Genomic DNA, 23,556 nt, shown 5'->3' with positions numbered 1-23,556 from the left:
AGGGTTGATTTTTGGACTTCCTATTATATTTTCTTGGTCTAAATATCTTCTGCCAGTACTACACTGTTTCATTACTGTAGCTCTGTAATAAGTTTTGAAATCAGGAATTGTGTGTCCTCTAGCTTTGCCCTTCATTTTCAATATTGTTTTGGCTACTCAGGATCTTTGAGATTCCATATAAATTGTAGGCTGGGGTTAACTATTTCTGCAAGAAAATCCTACCTTTGGAATTTTGGTAGGAATTGCATTGAATCTATAGATCACTTTGGATATGGATATGGTCAATAGTTGTCCACTCCATGAACATGGGATGTCTTACCATTTATTTATATCTCTTAATTTCTTTCGTTTTTTTCTTTGTTGGGGTTATGACCATATTTTATGTTTTTCACATTATGTCAGTTTCCATTAGTGAGGCTATTGATATTTAGCTTTGTTGTAAAATGGTCCAACTCTAGTCAGAACAAGTATCTGTATGGTTCAAGTTAAAAAATAAATGAAAGAACCATTTTACCATTTTTACCCCTACTACCCTCCCCCAACACACACACACACATATATCCACACAAACATTTCATTCAATAGGGGAAACAGATTTTTAGAAGACTTGGAAGCTATAGCAATACCACTGCAAAGGGCCATGAACATTTTTCTCTAAAGTCTTCCCTTTTCCCTATTTCATTTATTACTCCAAAAAAAAAAAAAAAAAAAAACTTCAATCAATAGCTTATTTGTAAGCAACACTTTTTTTCCCCACAACTACTTGATTCATTTAACAAAGAAGGTGTGCCCCAAAATTAAGAGTTTAAAGGTGTTTTTGAAGGCAGAGGCATTTTTTTTTCAAGTGCACAAATCTTGAGTGTAACTTTATTTGTAAATGAACTTTACATTTTTTTGTTTTTTTTTTCGTTTTTTTTTTGTATATTTTTTTAAATTGGAATTCAATTTGCCAGCATATAGCATAACACCCAGTGCTCATCCCACCAAGTGCCCCCCTCAGTGCCCGTCAACCAGTCACCCCAAACCCCTGCCCACCTCCCTTTCCACCACCCCTTGTTCATTTCGCAGAGTTAGGAGTCTCTCATGTTCTGTCACCCTCACTGATATTTCCCAGTCATTTTCTCTCCTTTCTCTCCTATTCCCTGTCACTATTTTTTATAATCCCCATATAATGTTTGTCCTCCAATTGACTTACTTCACTCAGCATAATACCCTCCAGTTCCATCCACATCGAAGCAAATGGTGGGTATTTGTCGTTTCTAATGGCTGAGTAATATTCCATTGTATACATAAACCACATCTTCTTTATCCATCATTTGCTGATAGACACTGAGGCTCCTTTCACAGTGTGGCTTTTGTGGATGCTGCTGCTATAAACACTGGGGTGCAGGTGTCCTGGCGTTTCCCTGCATCTGTATCTTTGGGGTAAATCCCCAGCAGTGCAATTGCTGGGTCGTAGGGCAGGTCTATTTTTAACTCCTTGAGGAACCTCCACACAGTTTTCCAGAGTGGCTGCACCAGTTCACATTCCCACCAACAGTGCAGGAGGGTTCCGCTTTCTCCGCGTCCTCTCCAACATTTGTTGTTTCCTGTCTTGTTAATGTTCCCCATTCTCACTGGGGTGAGGCGGGATCTCATTGTGGTTTTGATTTGTATTTCCCTGATGGTCAGTGATGCGAGGCATTTTCTCATGTGCGTGTTGGCCATGTCTGTGTCTTCCTCTGTGAGATTTCTAGTCATGTCTTTTGCCCATTTCATGATTGGATTGTTTGTTTCTTGGGTGTTGAGTTTAAAAAGTTCTTTATAGATCTTGGATACTAGCCCTTTATCTGAGAGGTCGTTTGCAAATATCTTCTCCCATTCTGTAGGTTGTCTTTGAGTTTTGTTGACTGTTTCTTTTGCTGTACAGAAGCTTTTTATCTTGATGAAATCCCAATAATTCATTTTTGCTTTTGTTTCTTTTGCCTTCGTGGATGTATCTTGCAAGAAGTTACTCTGGCTGAGTTCAAAAAGGGTGTTGCCTGTGTTCTCCTCTAGGATTTTGATGGATTCTTGTCTCACATTTAGATCTTTCGTCCATTTTGAGCTTATCTTTGTGTCTGGTGTAAGAGAATGGTCTAGTTTCCTTCTTCTGCACGTGGATATCCAATTTTCCCAGCACCATTTATTGAAGAGATTGTCCTTTTTCCATTGGATAGTCTTTCCTGCTTTGCCAAATATTAGTTGGCCATAGAGTTGAGGGCCCATTTTTGGGTTCTCTATTCTGTTCCATTGATCTATGTGTCTGTTTTTATGCCAGTATCATACCATCTTGATTCTTAATTTCTTTCAGCAGTGTTTTCCAGTTTTCTGAGTATTAATCTTTTGCCTATTTCATGAAATTTCTTTTTTTTCATGAAATTTATTTCTAACTATTCTTTTTTGATGCTATTATAAATGGAATTGTTTTCTTAATTACCCTTTCCAGTTGTTCCTTACCAGTATAGACATGCAATTGAGTTTTGCACTTTGACTTTGTATTCTGCAACTTTATTGAATTCATTTATTAGCTCCAACAATTGATTTTATTTTTTTATATTTTTATTTTTTTCTTTAACATTAGCCTTTACGATTTTCAAAAGTATGTACTTCTAGGAATCTATATCCTAGAAATATGAGCACACGTACACATGTGAGCACATATATAGGACTGTCCATTGTTACATTGTGGTAATAATGAAATTTTAGGCACAATATAAACTTTCATCAGTAGAAGTGTTAAATAAATTATTATATGTATATAAAGAAGAACTATAGGCAATTCTTTAAAAATTTAACAATTTTAAAAAAATCAAAATAGTTTATTTTTGGGCAGCCCCGGTGGCTCAGAGGTTTAGCGCTGCCTTCAGCCCAGGGCCTGATCCTGGAGACCCGGGATTGAGTCCCATGTCAGGCTCCCTGTGTGAAACCTGCTTCTCCCTCTGCCTGTGTCTCTGCCTCTCTCTCTCCCTCTCTCTCTCTGCCTTTCATGAATAAATAAATAAAATATTAAAACCAAAATAGTTTATTTTTATTTATTTTTATTTTTGTATATTTTTTTATTGGAGTTCAATTTGCCAACATATAACACCCAGTGCTCATCTCAAGTGCCCCCCTCAGTGCCTGTCACCCAGGCACCCCATCCCCCTGCTCACCTCCCTTCCACTACCACTTGTTCGTTTCTCAGAGTTAGGATTCTCTCATGTTTTGTCACCCTCTCTGATTTTTCCCACTCCTTTTCTCTCCTTTCCCCTATAATACCTTTCACTATTTTTTATATTCCCCATATGAGTGAAATCATAGAATGATTGTCTTTGTCCGATTGACTTACTTCACTCTGCATAATACCTTCCAGTTCCATCCACGTGGAAGCAATTGGTGGGTATTCATCGTTTCTAATGGCTAAGTAATATTCCATTGTATATATAGACCATATCTTCTTTATCAATTCATCTTTTGATGGACACTGATTATTGTTTTTTCAATTAAAATTTTCTAAGACCAATTTAAAATTCACAGTGAAAAAAAAAATAAAATAAAATTCACAGTGAAATTAAGGGGAAGGTGCAGAGATTTCCCATATATCCATTCCCCCACACATGCACAGCCTCCCCCATCATCAACACCTTACCATAGTGTTACAATTAATGAATTTATGTTGACATAATTTTATGGCAATAATTTTATTACCCAAAGTCATTGTATACACCATTATAGTATTGGACAGGGTATTTTTATTGTCTTAAAAACTCTCTATGCTCTGCCATTTCATTCCTCCCCATCATCAATCTCAGGCAACCACTGATAATTTTACTCTATTCATAGATTTTCCTTTTCTAGAATATTGTGTAGTTGGGATTACACAATATGAGCTCTTTTCAGATTGGCCTTCTCTTAGTAATAGGCATTTAAGTTTTCTCAGTGCCTTTTTATGGTTTCATAGCTCATTTCTTTTATCAGTGAATAATAATCCATTGTCCGAGTGGACATTTATTTATTCATTGCTTACTGAATGACATCTTGGTTGCTTCCAAGTTTCACATACTCTCATTTGTATATATTTGCTTTTGTTTTCTGTGCTTTTGGTATCATACCCAAGAAATCTTATCAAATCCAATGTCATGAAGCTTTTCACCTATTTTTTTATTCAAAGAGTCTTGCAAGTTTTTTTTTTTTTTAATTATTCATGAGAGACAGAGAGAGAGGCAGAAACCCAGGCAGAGGGAGAACCAGGCTCCATCCATACAGGGAGCCCAACGTGGTACTCGATCCCAGGTCTCCAGGATCAGGCCCTGGGCTGAAGGTGGCACTAACCGCCGAGCCACCCGGGCTGCCCCATACAGGTTTTTAATCACTGTGAGTTAATTTTTATATGTAGTGTAAGGTAAGTCAAACTTCATTCTTTTGCATGAAAGTTGCTGATTTTACTGACATTTTTTTTATTGAAGAAACTTTCAAGTTGCATAGTCTCAGCATCCTTGTTAAAAATCATTGGAGCATATATGCAAGGGTTTCTGTCTGGGCCCTCTTTTGTTGCATTGGTCTGTTTGTCTTTATGCCAAAATGCCAAGGGTTTTTTGACAAGTGTGAAAGATAGCTAAATGAAGAAAGAATAGTCTTTTAACACATAATGCTGGGACCACTAGATATGCAGCACATGTAAATGAATAATGTTGGATTCTTCTCCCACAGCACATATATAAAAATTAATTCAAAATATATCAAAGACCTAAATATAAGAGCTAAAATTATAAAACTGTTGGAATAAAACTTAATCATAAATCTTTGTTTGTAACTCTTGATTACTCCATGATTTCTTACATATGACACCAAAAACACAAATAAGAAAAAGCAGATAAATTGTATGTGTATACAGTTGTATGTGTAGATAATTATTTATACATATGTTTTAGGCAGTTTGTTTTAAAATTAATTAAGGAAAGGGGAAGAAATATGTATTTATACTATATTTTATAATTACATATTAGTTTTGTAAGTTTTTTTTAGGTTTTAATTACTGTTGTAGTAGATTACCACAAATTTAGTGGCCAAAAGAAATACAAATCCATTATCTTACATTTCTGGGTCAGAAGGTTGAAAGGGGTCTCACTGGGCTAAAATCAAGATCAGCAGTACTGAGTTCCTTCTGGACATGCACAGTAGAATTCCATTTCTTCACTTATTTCACCTTTCAGAGGCCTCATGGCTCATGGCCACAGTCTTCATCTGCAGAGCCAGCGAGTTGGGCCATGTCCCTCTCATAGTACCATCTCTCACCTGAGAAGGACCCTTGTGATTCCACTGGGCTCACTCAGAAAATCCAGGATAATCTTTCTATCTGAAGGTCACCTGACCAACCTTAATTCCATCTGCAACCTGAATTCCCCTTGGCTCTTTGATCTAATATATTCATAGGTTCTGGATGTTATGATGTGGAGATTTTGGAGGGGGGGGGTCTGTTATTTTGTCTACCATACTGGTGGTTTTTGTGTCGTTTTTCATATATTTGGATTACTGGCTTGGGTCACTTGCTTTCAGATGAATGAACTTAGTATTTCTTCTAAGGCAGTTCTAGCAATAAATTCTCTGTTTTTATGTATTTACACTAATTTTTGAAAAGTAGTTTTGCTGAATGGAAGACTCTTGGTTGACAGTTTTTTCTTTCTGCACTTGGAATATGTCATTTTACTTCCTTCTGAACCATTGTTCTGATGAGATATCAGCTGCCCATCTTTTTGGTGTTCCTTGTATCTGAAGTTATTTTTTTCTTAGTGCTTTCAATATTTTCTCTTGGTGGTTGTCTTTTAGCATTATGATGTGTCTGGATGTGGATCTCTGCATTTTCCCTACTTGAATTTTCTTGAGCTTTTTGGATATGTATATCATATTTTTCATCAAAGTTTGTGTTCAACCATTATTTCTTCTGATACCTTCTCTCCTCTCTTGGTACTCCCATAACACATGTTGATATACTTATTGATGTCCCATATTTCTTTAAGGCTCTCTTCATTTTACTTCATTCCCTTTTTTGTCTGCTCATCAGATTGTGTAATCTCCATTGATTTGCCTTAAAGTTGCTTATTCTTCTGCAGTTCAAGTCTGTTGAGCCGCTGAAGTGAATTTTTCATTTCAGTTACTGTACTTTTCAAGTCAGGAATTTCTGCTTAGTTCTTTTTCCTCCCTCCCTCCCTTCATTCCTTCCTTTATAATTTATTTGCCTTTATTGATACTGTATTTGATCAGACATTGTCAGTTAATTCTCTGTGTGATTTCCTTTAGTTCCTTGAACTTATTTGTAATGCATGCCTTGGTGTCTTTGTTAAATATAACATCTAGGTCTCTTATAGGCAATTTCTGTTGATTGTTTTTTTCTTTGTGAATGCATCCCCCCTTTTATTTTCTTTGTATGTCTCATAGTTTTATATTAGAATCTGGATAATGTGGCAACCCTGAATATTCATCTTCCCTCTGGGACTTGCTGCTGTTTCTCTTTGCTTGTTTTTGTAAAACTTGGCTAGACTATTTTCATGAAGCCTACCCCTGTAGTGTGAAGCGTTTTAAGTTGTTCTTGAGAGTGGACAGCCTTGTACACAGCCGACTTGGATGAGAGTGGTTTCAGTGCCTGAAACCCTTTTTCTTTGCCTCTTTTTCTCTGTTGTAACATTTCTGCCTCATTTGGTATCACAGCTGTTGAGCTCCACTAATTGTCAGCTGATTGCACTCTTGTTTTCTGTAGCCCCCAGAGATATAAATTTTTTTTTCCCAGAGATATAAATTATGCAATAGTTTGATCCAGTTTTATTTGGGCCCCATTTTAGGGATGGCTTTGAGGTCAGTCTTTGGGATTTTGTTTGACCCCAGGAGGACTCTTCTTAGCTGTATATTTCCCCGTTTCTTTCTGGTAAGTTTGCTTGCCATGAGTGTAAATTATTGCTTTCATAGAGTTACCATTCTCATCTTAGCTTCCTCCTAAATATCCATTGTGTTGAGAGTCTTCTTGGACTTTAACTTAGCATAATGTTTCAAATAAAGCTACTCCCTTTGGGGCGAGCATTGGGGTTTTCTGTTCTTATGCCTGCCTCTCCTTTGGGACAAAAATCTGTGAATTCTGAGCTAAGAGTGGGGTGGCCTGATCATCTCTACACGATATCCCTGCTTTATGGGCCAGGTGCTAGGCAGCTGCAATTGCATCTGATCTTTTTGGCTTGCCTCGTCTTAGTTTGTGCTGCATTAACAAATTATCATTGGCTGGGTGGCTTAAATTACACATATTTAACAAATATTGAAACTAAGCACCCGAGGCTTCAAAAAACTGATGTTTCTCTCCAACTATATCACAGAAGTGACCAGAGTAATATTTCTGTAGTGCCTTAAGGCTTAGAATGTTGTTTCCTATCTATGTGATATGAAGTACTATCTCTGTTTCACATCTGAAAAACCCCACTATAGACCACGTTATTCATGTGACATTTCCATGTACTCACAGGTGAAGTTGGTAGAACTAGGACACAGGAGAAGTTTTTCTCATTCAAAATCCTACTTATACACGGGAAAAATCTATTCCTGTGTTCTGTATTCTTTAGATAGTACACACTGTAAGCCAATTTCAATATTGTGTAATTTTAAATCTCTGGATTAAGTAAACTATAGTCAATAGATATTTATGAAGTTGCAGTGTTTGCCAGACATTAAATTCTGGGAATACAGCCTGAACCAAACATCGTTCCTGTTCTCATGGAGCTTGTATTCTGTACACAGTAAGTAAGTAAATAAATAAAACAATGTAGTAGAAATACTATGAACAAATGGAATCAGGAATGCAGTATCACGAGAGTGTGGGGGCTGCTACTTTAAGAAGAATGGTCAAGATACCCTTAAATTACTCCCTCAGAGATGACTTACATTTCTACTGTTATGTTGTCCCCATGGGGCCTAGGGCAGTATTCTATTTTCCCACATGTTAATATTTTTGCAGTGAATGTGTGGTATTCATACTAAGCAGGGTAAAGAAAGATTAATTACTTCACGTTAGTGCACACTGGTTGTTGCCTTTCTGGAATGGGCGGAAAAGCGAGGCTTTGTTGCCAGATGAGATGCCAACACACTTGTGATTTTCAGAACCTTTTGAATTTTGGACTTTTGCATTCAGGGATGGTGAACTTGTACTATATTTATGAAGGCGAGGAGGCTGAGAAAGTAGGAAGGGTAACTTGTACGGGAGAGAATACATGCAAAGTGTAGTTCCTTCTGTTCTGCCTCGTTTTTACACATGCATGCATGCTCACAGATGCAGGAACACAAGTGCACATGCACACTGGCACATGCCTGCCAGCTTGCACACATACCTGTAGACAGCCCCCTCCACCACCACCCCCACACACACGTGGGGTATATACCACAGTCCTCCAGATCCTTCCCTAATTATCGAATTGGAAGGGCTGGACTCCCATTGTAAACACTCGTGCGTATTACAGTACCAGTTACGTGTTGGAGACCCTTTTCTATATGAGTCATAGCACTCATTGGTGTCCAATCTGTCCACTGATCTCCAGGGTTGAACTGTGGTGTAACCTGGATTAGTGCAGCTGATGTATTTTGATAGTGGATTAATGACCACCTGGTATCTCAGTCTCTCATCTGCATATGCCACGGGTATGGGCTTTTAGGGTAGGAGGCAAAGGTTTCCATCTGGGTGAGGAGAACCATGAATGATATTTCGGAGCAGCCATTTCAGCTGATGGTGGGGACTGTGCAGGTCTCCAGAGGATGGGGTTTATTAATTCATTAACCAAATTCTTGCCTTTCAAGGAACTGTGTTGTCCTGAAAATCACTGCTAGCTTTCTGACAGCAACCAGATGAAATGTACCCCTTCCTCCTGTAGGCTCACTCAGGGCATTGAAGAGCTTATTTAAGTGCTGTTCTCTCAGTAAATTAAATGGCCTAGGATGTAAAGCATGAGCAGTGGGGTGAGGGAACATCTGAGGCCAGTGATGGAGGAGAGGTAGCCCTCCTCCCGGGAGGAGGTATGTTGGTGTGTCGGGGGCTAATAAGAAACAGAATCTGGGCTGTTACATTGTGGATAAGAAAGTTCTTGAGCACTTTAACTTCTACAAAAGAGAAATTAAGTTCAAGAAGCTTGGTCAGGTCCCTTCTGTTGGCTGCATTTCTTCTTTTTCACATGAATGTTCCTGTTTGTGCATTGTAGTTCCAAAAGGACGCATGTCCCTGCCAGGACCTCATCTACCACTCTGCTCCTGGTACTGACTCTGCGTGTTCTCCCATACAGACCTTTATTCGTTTCCAGCAAGGAAATGAGAAGGACATAACAGCATGTTCGAGCCTTGTCCTTGGAGTAAGGCCAGGTGTCGGGGAGGCTGAAATGCACATATACGATTGGTTAGTCAGCCAATTCTTGTGCATATAAGGAGGTTGCTCACCATTTCTAAGTGTAAAATGAGACATTGGAAAGCATTTTAAAACTATACGTTGAGAATACAAGAAACACAGGACATTTTCTGTGATGGCAACAGAACTTTGGGGTGAGAGCTCTTGATGAATGGTTTTCATATTAGTGACGGATGATAAGGTTTTTATCAAACTCAGTGAAAGCGATCATCTGGAAGACATTTCTGGTAGTGGAACATTTCATTTGTGCCCTATGGTAACAAACAGTCTCTTTATCTGGATATTTAAACTGTTCTTTCTAATTTATGAGACAATCCAAGACTAATGCCTTTGGAAGAACGATGCTCATGTGATCTGTAATTTCACGGGTGCCTCCTCCTGGACCCAGGTGGACAGGAAGGAAGGATGTTCATCCTCTGCTCTCTAGTCTCCTTCCTGCTCTGCGAGTGGGATCACAAGGACTGAAGAGACAGCCCCCTGTCACTGATGGACGTGTTTGAATACCCTTGAGATCCTTTTATGGTCCCTTGATTTAGGGAAGGTGGAGAGGACATTTGTTTCACAAAAGTCCTGTGTGCAGCTGTGGAGGGACGTCTGCCACACACACTTCTCAGAAGGGAATCACGGTGCCTGACTGCTGCTTGAGCTACTTGCAGGCCTATGTCTTCTGTGGCTTCACTTCTGAACCATGTCGTTGTGGTAGTATCTTCAGTGTGTACTCAGGCAAGTCACTGCTCTCTGGGCTACTTAATTTACTTTCTACTGTTCTTTGTAGGTTTACAGTGACTTAGTCATGAAGCCGGAAGTGACAGGCGTTGATCATTTTGGTCTAACCTCTTAGGAAGCCAACACAACCTTGTAAACCTAGACCACTAACTGCTTAAAAGTCACGTGGATCTGAAAACTTTAGATTTAAAATTAGGATGCTTTTAAAATATAAAATTCTTGGACCATCTTATATTGTTATTTATATACTGGGTTGTGTCTGGGGTGAGAGGAAGGCAGTCTGTGGGCCTGCAGAGAACACTGGCTTCAAGTGAGGTGGACTCAGCTCTGAACCCCAACATCCTCTCGTACTGGTAACGAGGTCTGTCACTTCATTCCCAGCCCCCTGTGAGGCCTCCCCATTTGTAAGTTGAGGGTGACATCAAAGGATTGTTGAATGTTAATGGAGATGACCCATGGATGACTAGACGTGGCCCCTGGCATATAGAAAGCAGTCAGTGTTAGTGATGGCAAGTGTTACCGTCTAGACCCTCCAGAGAAAGAAAATCAGCATAAAAATCTTTTAAGGTTAATGAATAATGATAAACAGCAAAATCCCAAAGAGTAATTTGCAATAATTTGAAGCCAAGATTGTACAAAAATGAAGATTTATGGAGTACTTGGTGGCATTAGATCTCAGTAGGAAGAAGTATTGGCTTCTGGAACGTCCATGCAGATACCCAGAAGACAGTGATGAAAGGAACCTGTTCACAGGCAATTGGAGGTGTAGTCAGTCATATAGGAGGATGCCCCACAGTGGGAAAGGTAGCTGGTGCAGGAAGTTACACCCATTAACCTCAAAGGCAAGAAAACCATGACCTGATTTGTTTAGTGAAATGAGACAGTAGATGATCTCTTTCAGCCTCCATGTTTTGATGTTGATCTTTTTAAACTTTATGAGTAAATCTTCATGAGGTTTGGGAAAGATGAGAGGCATAAATCTCAGCTATTATTCAGAATTATTGATGAATTTCAGACGTCTAGAGGGAAACTATTAGAGTTTGAACGATTTTGATGGAGTTGAACTTCTGTTTCTGCAGCTCGCGCTTGTGTGTGGCCACCATGAACTAGAGGATCATTCAGATTAGGGACAAAAGATTTGTTCCTTCCTTTTACATATCCTTGTAAGGACAAGAGCCTGTTGTATTTAGTGGAATTCTTCCCACCAGATATGTGGGAGCAGAAGCCAGACTCTCTACGTCTAGGGTTCCGCTGGTAGCCTCAGGGATGTGTCACAGAAAATGCGCTGGATGAGGCGAAGCCTCACCACTGGAGTGTGGCTGGAGCCCATGGGATTGTGCAACAGCAGGTGTACCTGCCTCACCGAGACATTAGTGTAGCTCTGTATGGGGAGAGCATTCTCTGTATCTAAACTAGCAAACCATTGAGAAGAACCTATTTGTAGGTGTGAATAATGATGCCTTCTATTGATGTGTCATTTTTCTACAAGTGCCTTGAAGATCTTCCAGGTTATTCTGTTGTATTTTGTATGATCCTGCAAACATACATTATTCCCATTTATTCAAATTAATTTCCCCAGCACAAGATGGCTGTCTAGAGTCATGGAGTTAATGATGAGCTATCTAGCACGTGTCTGGAGTTGGTGAGTCACAGCGTGTGTGCCATGCCCTCAGAACTGTGGCATACAGAAGAAACAGTCGGCTGCCAAGTAATGCTCCTGCTCCATGTCCTTTGCCTTCTTACCCAGAGAAGTAGGTCGCACTTCTGATTTATTTCATTACAGCCTGCATGATGTCACTTTGTCGACAATTTAGGATTTTCTGACTGATGACCTAAAGGCTTGTCTCCTTATAGAAACTGAATTTTGGGACTGCAGAAGTCAGAGAGCTGCCCCCACGTGAGCTCTGTGCCCTCCTCGGTTGATTTTGTAGGGCGCTGGGTGCTTCCCTAGCAATTTCTACGGACTCTGGAAATGTTCTGGGGCTGTACCTCTGTCTCCGTTTGACTCTGAAGACTTTGTCCACATGGATGTCCTCCGTTGGCTAAGTTGGCTCTGGTGACCATGGACACACATGACAAGTGTGGTGAATTGTGCGTCCTTAGTGATCATGTCCAGGGTCAAAACTGTGAACGGGCTGGGCAGCTTGTGCTCTCTGGGTTCAGGCATCATACGATCAGATAAGGATTAATTTCTCTTGTCCCCCAGAGGACATATCTTTGGACTTATGAGCCTCATTTGGTTTAGAAGTGATTCGTGGTAAAAAGCATGATAATTTTTATAAATGGTTTACTCCACGAGGACTGTCATGCCCAGATGGAAACTTGCATCAGGTTTTTTGTATGGCATTCCTCGGCGGAGGCTGTTAAATATTCCCTGTAGATGGTCTGTTTATTTTGGGAGTTTGAACAAAGTCAACCACATATCCTCAGGGGAAGCGCTGGGAGGTGACCCACCAGCCTGGGAGATTGTGCAAGTGTAGAAGTCCGGTCCTCCGTCGTCCTCCATCTGCGCCGACTCTCATCCTGCTCCAGTGTCTTTATTCGTTTCATGGTGGTGAGGCTGGTGGCTCCCTCCTCCTGCACAGGTGCCAGCATTGAGCAGTAATTGCAAAAATCCTCAATTTATATCTGCGATTGCTTAAACTTTCAAAAAAAAATTCTAAAGACTTTATCCAGGGTATTTCTGCTTTTCTGGCCAGATTTCCTTGACCATGCCCCCAAAGAATATTATGCAAATACTGAAAACTCAGAGGTGTACATTTTTTACTGCCTGTGTTCAGCAAATGCTTTTCATCAAAGGAACAGAGTCTCTGCTACTACTTGGATCAGAATCTGTTTCGTGGGAAAAGCATGCCGGTCTCCCTTTGCAGTAGAGAACATCACTTCCAGAAATGCTCACAGTCTGTCTCGAGTCCTGGTGCCACAGTAGCCGAGCTTGAAATAGATTTGCTGGTTGTCACTGTTGGCTCTTTAACTGCTTCATGTCCAAATATATGGATTATCCAGATGACTCCTGGTCCTGACCTTCTGTTTTTGTTTTTTTAAAGATTTATTTATTTATTCATGAGACACACACAGAGAGGCAGGAAAACACAGGCAGAGGGAGAAGCAGGCTTCCTGTGGGGAGCCCCATGATTCCAGGGACCCAGGGTCACGCCCTGAGCTGAAGGCAGATGTGCCACCACTGAGCCCCCAGGTGTCCCCTGATGACCTGTTCAGTGCTGCTCCTCTCTGCGTGGTTTTGGTGGTGGTGGTGGTGGTGGTGGTTGTAGTAACACCAGCACTAACTACCTCTCCTGCCCATCTCGAGATGTCTTTGATAGCCTCTGTGCCTCTGTCTTAGCGTGAGGTGAAACAAGCTTATCCCCAGAAGCTTATTTTTTTAAATAATTAAAAAAAATAATTTTCTTTAAAAGGTAAGTAAAAGGTAAAATTACTGTGTAATTTTCTTTACACAGTATGTAAAGAGTGAGAATTTGCCCCTCTGCCATCCAGTCCAAGGTGAGGAGTCCTTCATCCAGCAGTGTGTGTGTGTGTGTGTGTGTGTGAGAGAGAGAGAGAGAGAGAGAGAGAGAGGATGGGAGGCACTCACTTGGCTTTAGATTCACTAGTACTCACATTCAAACAAGTAAAAAGAAGTTAGGTGAAATTAACTTTAATAGCACATTTTCTCTAAGACAGTATATTTAACATATAATTCTTATAAAATTATTATTAAAGTATCTTCCACGTGTTTTTGTACCAAGTCTTTATGCTGTAGCCCGTCTCGTTTGGACTAACGTGCCCCAGTGCTCAGGAAGCAGGGGTTGCTGTGGACTATTCTAGGCATGAATTCTAGACCTGCTTTACCCACAGATGGCTCTTTGTAACCCTGCAAATATTGCAGGGTTTCCTGTGCGAGTGCATACGGATCTTCTTTCTCTGCTTGGCGGCTGCGTGTGTTAGAGTCCAGACCGTGCAACAGAATGCTTGGGCCATTAATGCGCTGTCTATTCCGGGGTTTCCAGATGTTCCCTGTAGAGCAGCACACTCGTGGGTACGTTTGGATATAATGGGTAAAAGTGAATGCACCCTATGTATTTTCATCCATGAAGTTACTGTAAGAAGCTGGTAGTGACTGTAGTCCGTGTTTTCCAGATCCTTCTTTCTGCCGTCCTGTGCCATGAAGCCCTGTGCACACCTCCAGCTCCTTCAGGGCCAGCAGCAGGAGATGCTCCCACCAGGGTCACTTTCTTTCTCTGTATCCTCAGCAGGGTCCATTGCACAGCCTTCTGGTCCTTTTGGCTTTCAGTTGACACAGCGATCCATTTTTTGCCCCTGACACAGAATATGTGGGGCTCTCCCATGCCGGCCAGCTCTCCAACTTTCTGGGCACATGGTGGGTGTCCCCCAATCCAGTCCAGTTCTGACTGCGGCAGCTGGGGTTAATGCACACCCACAGGTGGAGGGCTTAGCCCCCAAGCCCTCCCCCCGCCTCCCCTTGCTTCAGATGGCAGCAGGCCCCAGCTCGGCCCTTGCACTCCTGGGCGACACACAGTGGGGGGCCCCAGGGTCCTCCACAGGTTGCTGCAATGGCTTTTACTGTGTTCACCACTTTATTGTGAAGGATACGAGGCAGGAGGCCCAGGTGGAAGAGATGCTCAGGGCAGGCGGGGTGGGGTGCAGAGCTTCTGCCCTCCCTGGGCACAGCTTCACCCAGCACTGTGTCTGCACCAGCCCCAAAGTGCCCTGGACCCCTAGCGTACAGTTTTCCTGGAGCTCCCGATAGAGTTTTATGGAGGTCTTACATAGGCACGATTCAGTCAGTAGCTGTTGGCTGTTGGCTCCATCGCCACCCGCTCCCCTGCTTGGAGGTGGGTGGGGGTGAGGCTGAACCATCCAAGCCTCTAGTCCCGGGGCTCCTGTGCTCATCCCCTTAGCATAAACTCAGGTATGCACGCAAGGCGTTTGTTAGCCATAAGGACAGGCGCCCCTCTCACCCCACCACTCAGAAGTTCCAAGGGATTTAGAAACTCTGCTGCCGGGAACTGGGATGAAGACCAAAATAACATGTTTCTTTCTTTTTTTTTTAAGATTTATTTATTTGTTTATGATAGAGAGAGAGAGAGAGAGAGAGAGAGAGAGATTGGCAGAGACACAGGAGGAGGGAGAAGCAGGCTTCATGCCGGGAGCCCGATGTGGGACTCGATCCCGGGACTCCAGGACTGCGCCCTCGGCCAAAGGCAGGCGCTAAGCCGCTGAGCCACCCAGGGATACCCAAATAACATGTTTCTTATTCTGTCAATATCCCGCACCCTGGTTCTGAGCATCAGAAGGCAGCTCTCCTGGACCAGAAGAAACCCGTGGCAACTTCACTTGTATCAGGATTCTGTGTAAGGGAAACGAGCCTTTGGGGAGAGAGTAATCTCTATGCAGTTGTGCACTGACTTGTGATTTTTTTTTGCTGACATGCATCGTATTAGTTTTAGGTGTATGACATGGTGACTTGGCGTTTGTATGTAGTGGGAAATGTTCACCGTTGGCCTGGGTGATGTCCCTTGCAACACACAACTACACATTCTTTTCTTATGAGATCATCTAAGATCTACTCTCTTAGGAACTTTCAGATACACTGTGTAGTCTTGTTAATCATAGTCCCCATGCTGTGCAGTACAGCTTCAGGACTTTATTTTACACCTGGTATTTGGTACCTTTTGACTCCCTTCACCTGTTTCATATGTCTATGATTTGTGATTTTTTAAAAGACATGTAACATTGGTTCAGCCCCTATGAATACATGTGTGTATACACATACACACATATATACATATAACTTTTTAAAACTTTTATTGTGCAGTGTTTATTTACATAAGTCATGTGTCTGTTAAGGATTTCGAGACTTTTTTTGTAGCCACACTTCATATTTAACATGTACTATATTGCCTGGCACAGTACACTTAATAGTGTCAAAGTTAAAAATGCAGTTAATTAATTAGACGTTAGAATTATGTGTTCCAAATTTTTGCTTATATTTTCTCCATTGTCCAAATGCTGTTAACATATTTTTCTTATGATTTCCTTAATCTTGTTAATAAAGAGGTTTGATTCCTAACAATGCTCGTGGGAGAAACCAGCTGATATTTCCCAAAGATGCACGTGTGAAACAGCTTAAGAGCACAGAGACGGACAGTGTGAAAGCACATGAGACTCCCTACAACTGGTTAAGCTCTGTAATTAGTGTTTAGTGCTTATGGTGCTGCCCAGGTACCATGTTAATACTATGAATGATGGGACATGAGGGTGGGAATGGGGCTGTAGGATCAGGAACGGAAAAGGGAATTCACCGGGACCTAGAGTTTTGTTTTGGCTTTTTTTTTTTTTTTAATTTTTTTTAAGATTTTACTTATTTATTCATGAGAGACCCAGAGAGAGGCAGAGACACAGGCAGAGGGAGAAGGAGGCTCCATGCAGGGAGCCGGATGCAGGACTTGATCCCAGGGCCCTGGGGTCACGACCTGAGTTGAAGGCCGACACTCCACCGCTGAGTCCCAGGCGTCCCGGGGCCCAGAGTTTTGGTGGGAATGTTGATGAGCCCTCAAGGAGGTTCTTCCTTGAGTTGCAGAATCACACAGAATCGGTCCAGGGGCCTGTGTGGCTGTCGCCATGGGAACGGCACCTCTCTTCTTGGTGTGTTCTTAGGGTTCTCTGTGGCATCATTTCACCCACTTTTTGTGCTCTAGTTTTTGTTTCTTTTGTTAAAAAGTTGAATGCATTTTAAGAGACAATGCCACTCTCATTCAAAGGCTTGGGGGATGCGCTGGCGTCTTGCTCGTTGCTGCAGAATGCCACACGTACCTCGCAGTGACTGGTGATCATCCGCATCGTCTTCCTAGATTCTCCTTGGAAACCACAGCAGCCCCAGGCTCTGCAGGACTGATGACAAATAATAAATATTCCGTCTCATCAGACTTTGAGTTATGTGTGTTACACCTGAATGCCAAAATTTAAGATACCTTGTTATTTCACGTGTTAACATTTAATTAATTAATTAAGATTTTATTTATTTATTCACGAGAGACATAGAGGCAGAGGCACCGGCAGAGGGAGAAGCAGGTTCCCTGCGGGGGACTCGATCCCGGGACCCGGGGTCACGCCCTGGGCCGAAGGCGGCGCTAAACCGCTGCGCCCCCCCGGGGCTAAGCATCCTGCATGCTTGCTCTCCATGCGCCACTTAATTTTAATGCTCAGTAAAACATTTTAATTCTTGATAGAGTTGGGGGATTTGCGTCCCACTATTATGGCGAATCCACACCATGAGGCCGTGGCTAGTCCGCTTCTACGCAAGGCGGTGGAGGCCGCGCGGCTCCCCGCGGCCCCCCGGGGCTGGCTCCTGGCTCACAGCGCCGCCCCGCCCCGCTCCCCCGCTCCCCCGCTCCCCCCGCCGCCTGCTGCCACGTGCCCACCTGACCCTTCCAGGTGCGGAGGCGGGTCCAGCGGGTCGCGGCCACGTGGTCCAGAGGGGCCTGCGCATGCGCGCTCAGCTGGCCCGAGGCGGCCCGCCGCGCACGAGCACACGCGGCTTCCGGGAGGAGGGAGGGAGGAGGGAGGAGGGCGGGCGCGCGAGCTGCGGGAGGAGCTAGGGGTGGAGGGCGGAGCACGCCCCTCTCCCGCTGGGCGCCGCCGCCGTCCCTGGGGACCCGCGGTGCAGCCCGGCGCTTCCGGGAGCCCGGAGCCACGTGGACGCGGCTGGCGGACGCCGGTTCCCGCGAGATCGCCGTCGGGATGCGGACGCACGCGGAGCCCGCGAGCCTGTGCTCGCGCACGCTGGGAGTGACGTCACGGCCGCGTGAACGCGGGAGCCGCATGCGCAGTGCGGGGTCGGCCGCGCGGCGGGAGGACGGCTCGGGCGAGGCCTCCGTGCGGGCGCGGGGAGAGCCCGGACCAGAGACCGCGCGGCCCTCACGCGGCCTGTGGACGCCTCCGCTCGCGAGGCCGCTCCCGGAGGCCGGCGGCCTGGTGGCTGCCCGGGCCTCTGCGCCCACCGAGGGCGCTCGGCAGCCTCCGTGACGGTCACCCCGCCGCCGGGCTCCGGGAAGCGCTCGTCGCCACTGCACGCGTCGACCCGCCCGGCGGGAAACGGGTTCCTTCCCGGTTCGCCCGCGTCCTCCGCGCCTCCCCGACACAGGCCGTCCGCCCGCGCGGCCGCGCTCTTCCCGCCGGATGCGTCTCTGCCGCGGAGCGTGACCTCCTCGCGCGGCGTCCCCACGTCTGAGGTAACGGGAGGCCGTGGACGAGGTCTGGGGGCGCGAGGGGCAGGTCGTGGACCCCAGGGGGCGCGGCGGCCCGCTCCGACCCCGTCTGCCGGGCTCTCTGCCTCTCTGTGTCTCTCGTGCGTGAGCAGACGACGACGGAAAAGGGCCGGAGTCCTGAGGGATGGTCGTGCCGCCGCCCGCGCCGAGCGCAGTTGGTCGTCTTGGCTGAGTCGTGGGCCGGCGGGTCCGCGCGGAGGCCGGAGCCCCAAGGTCGAGGCCTTTCCCCCGAGGTCTGTCTGTCCGCGCTCGCTCCCTGCCGCCAGCGCCCAGTGAAAGCAGTTTAAACAAGAGAACCGCTTTCAAGACATTGAGAACATTCTAGATCATTCACAGCTGCCTGCAGACCTTGACCCCCCGGCTCTTCTCCTTCCGGGTGGAAGTGTGCGAGGCCTAGTGTCCCCGTGCGCACGCGCCGCGAACGTCCACGCGGGCCTCCCTCGTGGGTTTCCAGCATGACTAGACCAGGCTGCAGAGCTCCGTGGCCATGGCCCTCACCCGACGTACCAGACAGGTCTGTTGTTTTTTTTTTTTTTTTTAAGATTTTTATTTATTTATTCATGAGAGAGACACAGGCAGGGGGAGAAGCAGGCTCCACGCACCGGGAGCCCGACGTGGGACTCGATCCCGGGTCTCCAGGATCGCGCCCTGGGCCGAAGGCAGGCGCCAAACCGCTGCGCCACCCAGGGATCCCCGGTCTGTTTGGTTTAATACACGTGCGTAAAAATCTACTTTATTATTTTTACGACAACATTTTTTTCTGGAAATAATCTAAAATCTCAGGCGCATTTCAAGAAAAGAGGAATGGAATGAGTGTGCCTTATGTGGCGTCCACCTTTACCCCCTTTGCTTCATGACCTGAGCTCACACTCACTTGTGCTCCTTGCCCTGTGACACACGCACACACGGGAGGTTCTTGTGAGGGCGCGGGGCCCTTCCCCTCCGTGTTCCCACGGTGTGGGCACCCAAGGCTCTGTCGCCTGTAAACCAACCGTCCACACGGGTGTCTGCCACCCGTGGCCAGTTTGTCAGTTGTGATCGAGTGTCTTGTGCTCTGTCCCTTTTGGTGCAGACTCCAGGTTGGGGTCACGTTTGGCACTGGGTCGCCATGTTGCCTGGTTCCTAAGTTCGTCGTTTCATGTGTGTCCTGTGTTTCTGCGCGGACACAGTGTCGTCTGGGCCACTGTTCCCCCAATAACATGTGCTTGGTTTGGTGGGTTGTTTCTCCTGGAATGAGCAGTGCGGTCATAACCTCTGCTGCACACTCCTCTATGTGCGCTTGCTGAGTCCATGAATATTCACATGTGGTGTTGACAGATGCTGTATTCACCAACTCAGATTTTAGTGACTTTCCACATTTTCCACTGTGATGATGACTTGGCGCCATTGGTTTCACTCAAATTCCAAGATTATCTGTGAGTTGCACACACGTAGTTTTGTTTGGTGTTAGTATCTATAGGATGGGTAGGTATTATTTACCAAGTGATGTTTTCATCTTTCCCCGTTTTCAGATTGTGCTGTTGCATCTCTTTCTTTATTGAACGGCTGCTAATTGGTTGTCTGCTTGGACTTTTTTTTTTATAAATTTATTCAAATGTTCTACTAATTTTTCTAATGAGTTGTCTTCCTTAGATTTTTTAGAAAAGTTATGTAGTAATAGTTTATATTAAGAACACCTTTGATTCCAATTATTTTTTCCACTGTGATTTTCACTTTCTAATATGTTTTTGTTATTTTCAGTTTTAATATAATCATCTTTTTTTGTATGCTAGCATTATTTTTTTAATAAATTTATCTTTTATTGGTGTTCAATTTGCCAACATATAGAATAACATCCAGTGCTCATCCCGTCAAGTGCCCCCCTCAGTGCCCACCACCCAGTCACCCCCACCCCCCGCCCACCTCCCCTTCCACCACTCCTAGTTCGTTTCCTAGAGTTAGGGGTCTCTCATGTTCTGTCTCCCTCTCTGATATTTCCCACTCCTTTTTTCTCCTTTCCCCTTTATTCCCTTTCACTATTTTTTATATTCCCCAAATGAATGAGAACATACACTGTTTGTCCTTCTCCGATTGACTTACTTCACTCAGCATAATACCCTCCAGTTCCATCCACGTTAAAGCAAATGGTGGGTATTTGTTGTTTCTTTTTTTTTTAATTTTTTTTTAAATTTTTATTTATTTATGATAGTCACAGAGAGAGAGAGAGAGAGGCAGAGACACAGGCAGAGGGAGAAGCAGGCTCCATGCACCAGGAGCCCGATGTGGGATTCGATCCCGGGTCTCCAGGATCGCGCCCTAGGCCAAAGGCAGGCGCCAAACCGCTGCGCCACCCAGGGATCCCGTATTTGTTGTTTCTAATGGCTGAGGAATATTCCATTGTATACATAAACCACATCTTCTTTGTCCATTAATCTTTCGATGGACACCGAGGCTCCTTCCACAGTTTGGCTATTGTGCACTTTCTAAGCAGATAAATTGTAATTGCTAATTTTATTTTTCCCTTCCATACTTTTATTCTTTTTTTTTTGTCTTATTACGTGGTTTAGGGCAAGTAGTGTGGTGTTAATACTAAAATAATCACAGACGGACTTAAGGTAAACAAGCTTTTACAAAAGAAACAAATATCTCTTTAATCTCAATATACAGATTACGTAAAAAATTAGGTATGGTGTTGAAGGTAATCCGGTATGAGTAGACTCTGCCATCATCCTTGGCTACCTTTTGAGTGAAATAGTAAATATTCTGGTATCAAGCCTTTCCTTCATCTCCCAGTTAGGTGTGTTATTTTGATACACAGCAGGATTCAGTTGGCTGATATCTTGCGATGTTTGTGTTTTCGTGCATGGGGAGGATTGGTTTTAGGTTGAACACACTTGGTTCACACGTTTCTATCTGCGTCTCAGTCTAGGAAGGGGACGTTGTCGTTCCTCCCTGGCTGTCCTGCCCTGGTGCCCTCCACATGCAGGCGCCGTGAGCTCTGTTTGCACACGCATCCTGCATGTGCACGTGGGTCCATGGAGACATGACCCAGCTGCGTCTCACCACCATCCCTCCCCGGTGGGATGTTCCTCCCTCCCGCGGTCGCTCACCACCGGCTGTGCCGTTTCCCCTCCTTGACTTTTATTCCTTCTCCCGTTGCCATCGCCTTCGGAAACACGTGTGCTCACGTCTGCGGGAATGTTATTAGAGGCCTTGCTGACTCCATTGGCTTGTTCCCATGTAAAATGTGATTTTCCTGAGCATTGGCCTCAGAATTCATGAGCTCTCTCCCTAGACACACTGCCCTCTCTGCCTGGTCGGTGGCAGGGAGTCCCCTTCACCTCCCGAGGTCAGGCATCCCTGCCCTACCACCGGCCACTTTGTGATTTCTCGAGGACATGTCCCCGTGTCTCCGTGGGACGCTGTCATCCTTGTTGCTGGTCTGCTCTGCTGTCCTGCTTGTGCCGCTTGGTGCTCTGTGGGCTCCCCCACCCTCAAGCTGTGGCTTTTCCTTTATTTGGGGGCATTTTTTCTTTTTCCTCTACACTCTCTGGTTTTTATTCCGAGGTCCTGTCGGGAACATGTTGGGACCCCAGGATGTGTTCGTCGTGTCTCTCAACTATCGTCAAAGCCTCGCATTCTGTGCAGGTTTGTGCACATTCCCAGGAGCGTCCTCGCCCTGTCTTCAGTGGTTGCCTCACTGCTCCGCATCCACCTGTGCGCCCGGCCCATTCCACTGCATCCTGTCCCCGCGGCACCTGCACACCACGCTCCCCAGGGCTGTGCTCGTGTATATGGGCTGCTTCTCTGCAACTTGTCCTGTGGGTTGAGTGGGTACCCTCCTCCACAGCGGAGTGATCGTCGATCATCTGTTTTTGTTCCTGAAATCCAGTCAGCCCGACGGCGGGTGTGTTTATGGCTGTGAGAGTTCATACCTGGGGATTGGGGGAGGGTAGAGCCTGCCACCCTATGTAGTGTGCTGGTCACTGGTCGTGTCCCCGCCTTGGGGGACAGGAGCTAAGGGGCACTGTGCTGTGCGTCCTGTGTGGGGTCCCCTGGCGCCCCCCCATGACCTAGTGCGGCACCGCTGTCAGGGGAATGGGCCCGTGTGTTGGAAACCCGTGGAAATGAGAAACGAGAAGTTTTCTTGTTTCAACATCTGGCTGCGCTGGTCCTCGCTCCCAGCGATCCCATTTGTGAGGCCTGGGACTGCGGCGGGCGCTGAACCACCCCTCCTAGGGGTATGGGGCTGGGCCTGTGAGCCGTTGGCCACAGCGTCGTCATCCCCAGTCAGTATACCAGCTGCTTCTCTGTATGCTGGTTAAAGTCGTCTCATCTACCGCATGTCATTGACCCATGTCTACGGAGCTCAGGCCTGGACGGCTTCCCAAGCACTCACACATTCCCTGCAAGGCACTCTGTGGCCTTCTTGTGCTCAGTGCTCAGTGCATCCTGACCGTGAAACCACCAGTAAACAGGAAGTGCAGAGCATGCTGTGAATGGACCGAGGCTGGAGCTGGGGCCCAACGGGGCCTGTGCAGGGACCGCGTGTGATACAGGCCCCACATCCTCCTCTCGCTCTGCACACACACCCTTGCCGGCCTGTTGACCTCAGGGCTTGAAGGAGTCGGGGAGAGTGAATGCGCTCATGGATCCCAAGATTGGGGGGGGGGGGCTGTGGTCACCCAGGACCCTATTGCTCTGGGACACAGTGTCCCCGGCTCATGCCAGGGCCTGCATGGCCTCCTTCCCACTCCTGGAGCGATGCTTTGGCGGCCCATCCGTCCCACATCACCCCTGTTCTTCAGGAAATGCTCCAGGCTTCTGCAGAACCACTTGGTCTCCATCATGGCTCCAGCACTGTCCTTCAAGATCCATTAAGATGTGTTTAACACGACATAGGTCGGGGGAGGAGATGGGGGAGCAGTGGCCTTGTCCACGGCGGCTCAATGCCCGGAGCTGCTACTGTGCTCAGACCCCCGCGGGTTTGGGTGCTGCTCTGTCCTCCCCTGACCAGCTGCATTTCCCCAGAGCACAGGCCCCATTGTGCTGCCTCCTGGAGGCTCCAGCTTCCACTGGGGCAGCACAGACTCCTTGTCCTCACAGGTGACCTGACCTTGCGGGTTTGCAGCTCCTGCC

At 45.6% G+C, this 23,556-nt stretch overlaps 1 protein-coding gene and 1 long non-coding RNA gene across 10 annotated transcripts in view; one reads left to right on the top strand and one right to left on the bottom strand.

Moving 5' to 3' along the window:
• The window catches only part of DLGAP2 (DLG associated protein 2), a 697,194-nt gene that overhangs the window by 45,453 nt on the left and 628,185 nt on the right, over positions 1–23,556 (top strand). For 3 of the 9 annotated variants that reach the window (XM_077884868.1, XM_077884872.1, XM_077884873.1), the window contains exon 1: positions 18,265–18,402. The exons of 3 other annotated variants lie outside the window; for them this stretch is intronic. Coding sequence is in view for 2 of the 6 variants with exons in the window: in XM_077884876.1 (XP_077741002.1) it covers positions 18,926–18,952 (27 nt within the window). In the remaining 4 variants the exon portion in view is untranslated. 3 more of the 9 variants (XM_077884876.1, XM_077884864.1, XM_077884867.1) reach the window with 1 other exon arrangement.
• On the bottom strand, positions 16,042–17,681 carry LOC144305980 (uncharacterized). Its single transcript, XR_013373013.1, has 2 exons — positions 17,593–17,681; positions 16,042–17,062 (listed from the first exon to the last, which is right to left on the bottom strand). It is a non-coding gene; the product is annotated as an uncharacterized LOC144305980 (long non-coding RNA).

The sequence above is a fragment of the Canis aureus genome, chromosome 36, assembly GCF_053574225.1.
Source record: "Canis aureus isolate CA01 chromosome 36, VMU_Caureus_v.1.0, whole genome shotgun sequence".
NCBI lineage: Eukaryota > Metazoa > Chordata > Mammalia > Carnivora > Canidae > Canis > Canis aureus.
The sequence above is the reverse complement of the archived record's forward strand: the minus strand, read 5'-3'. Positions and strand labels throughout refer to the sequence as shown.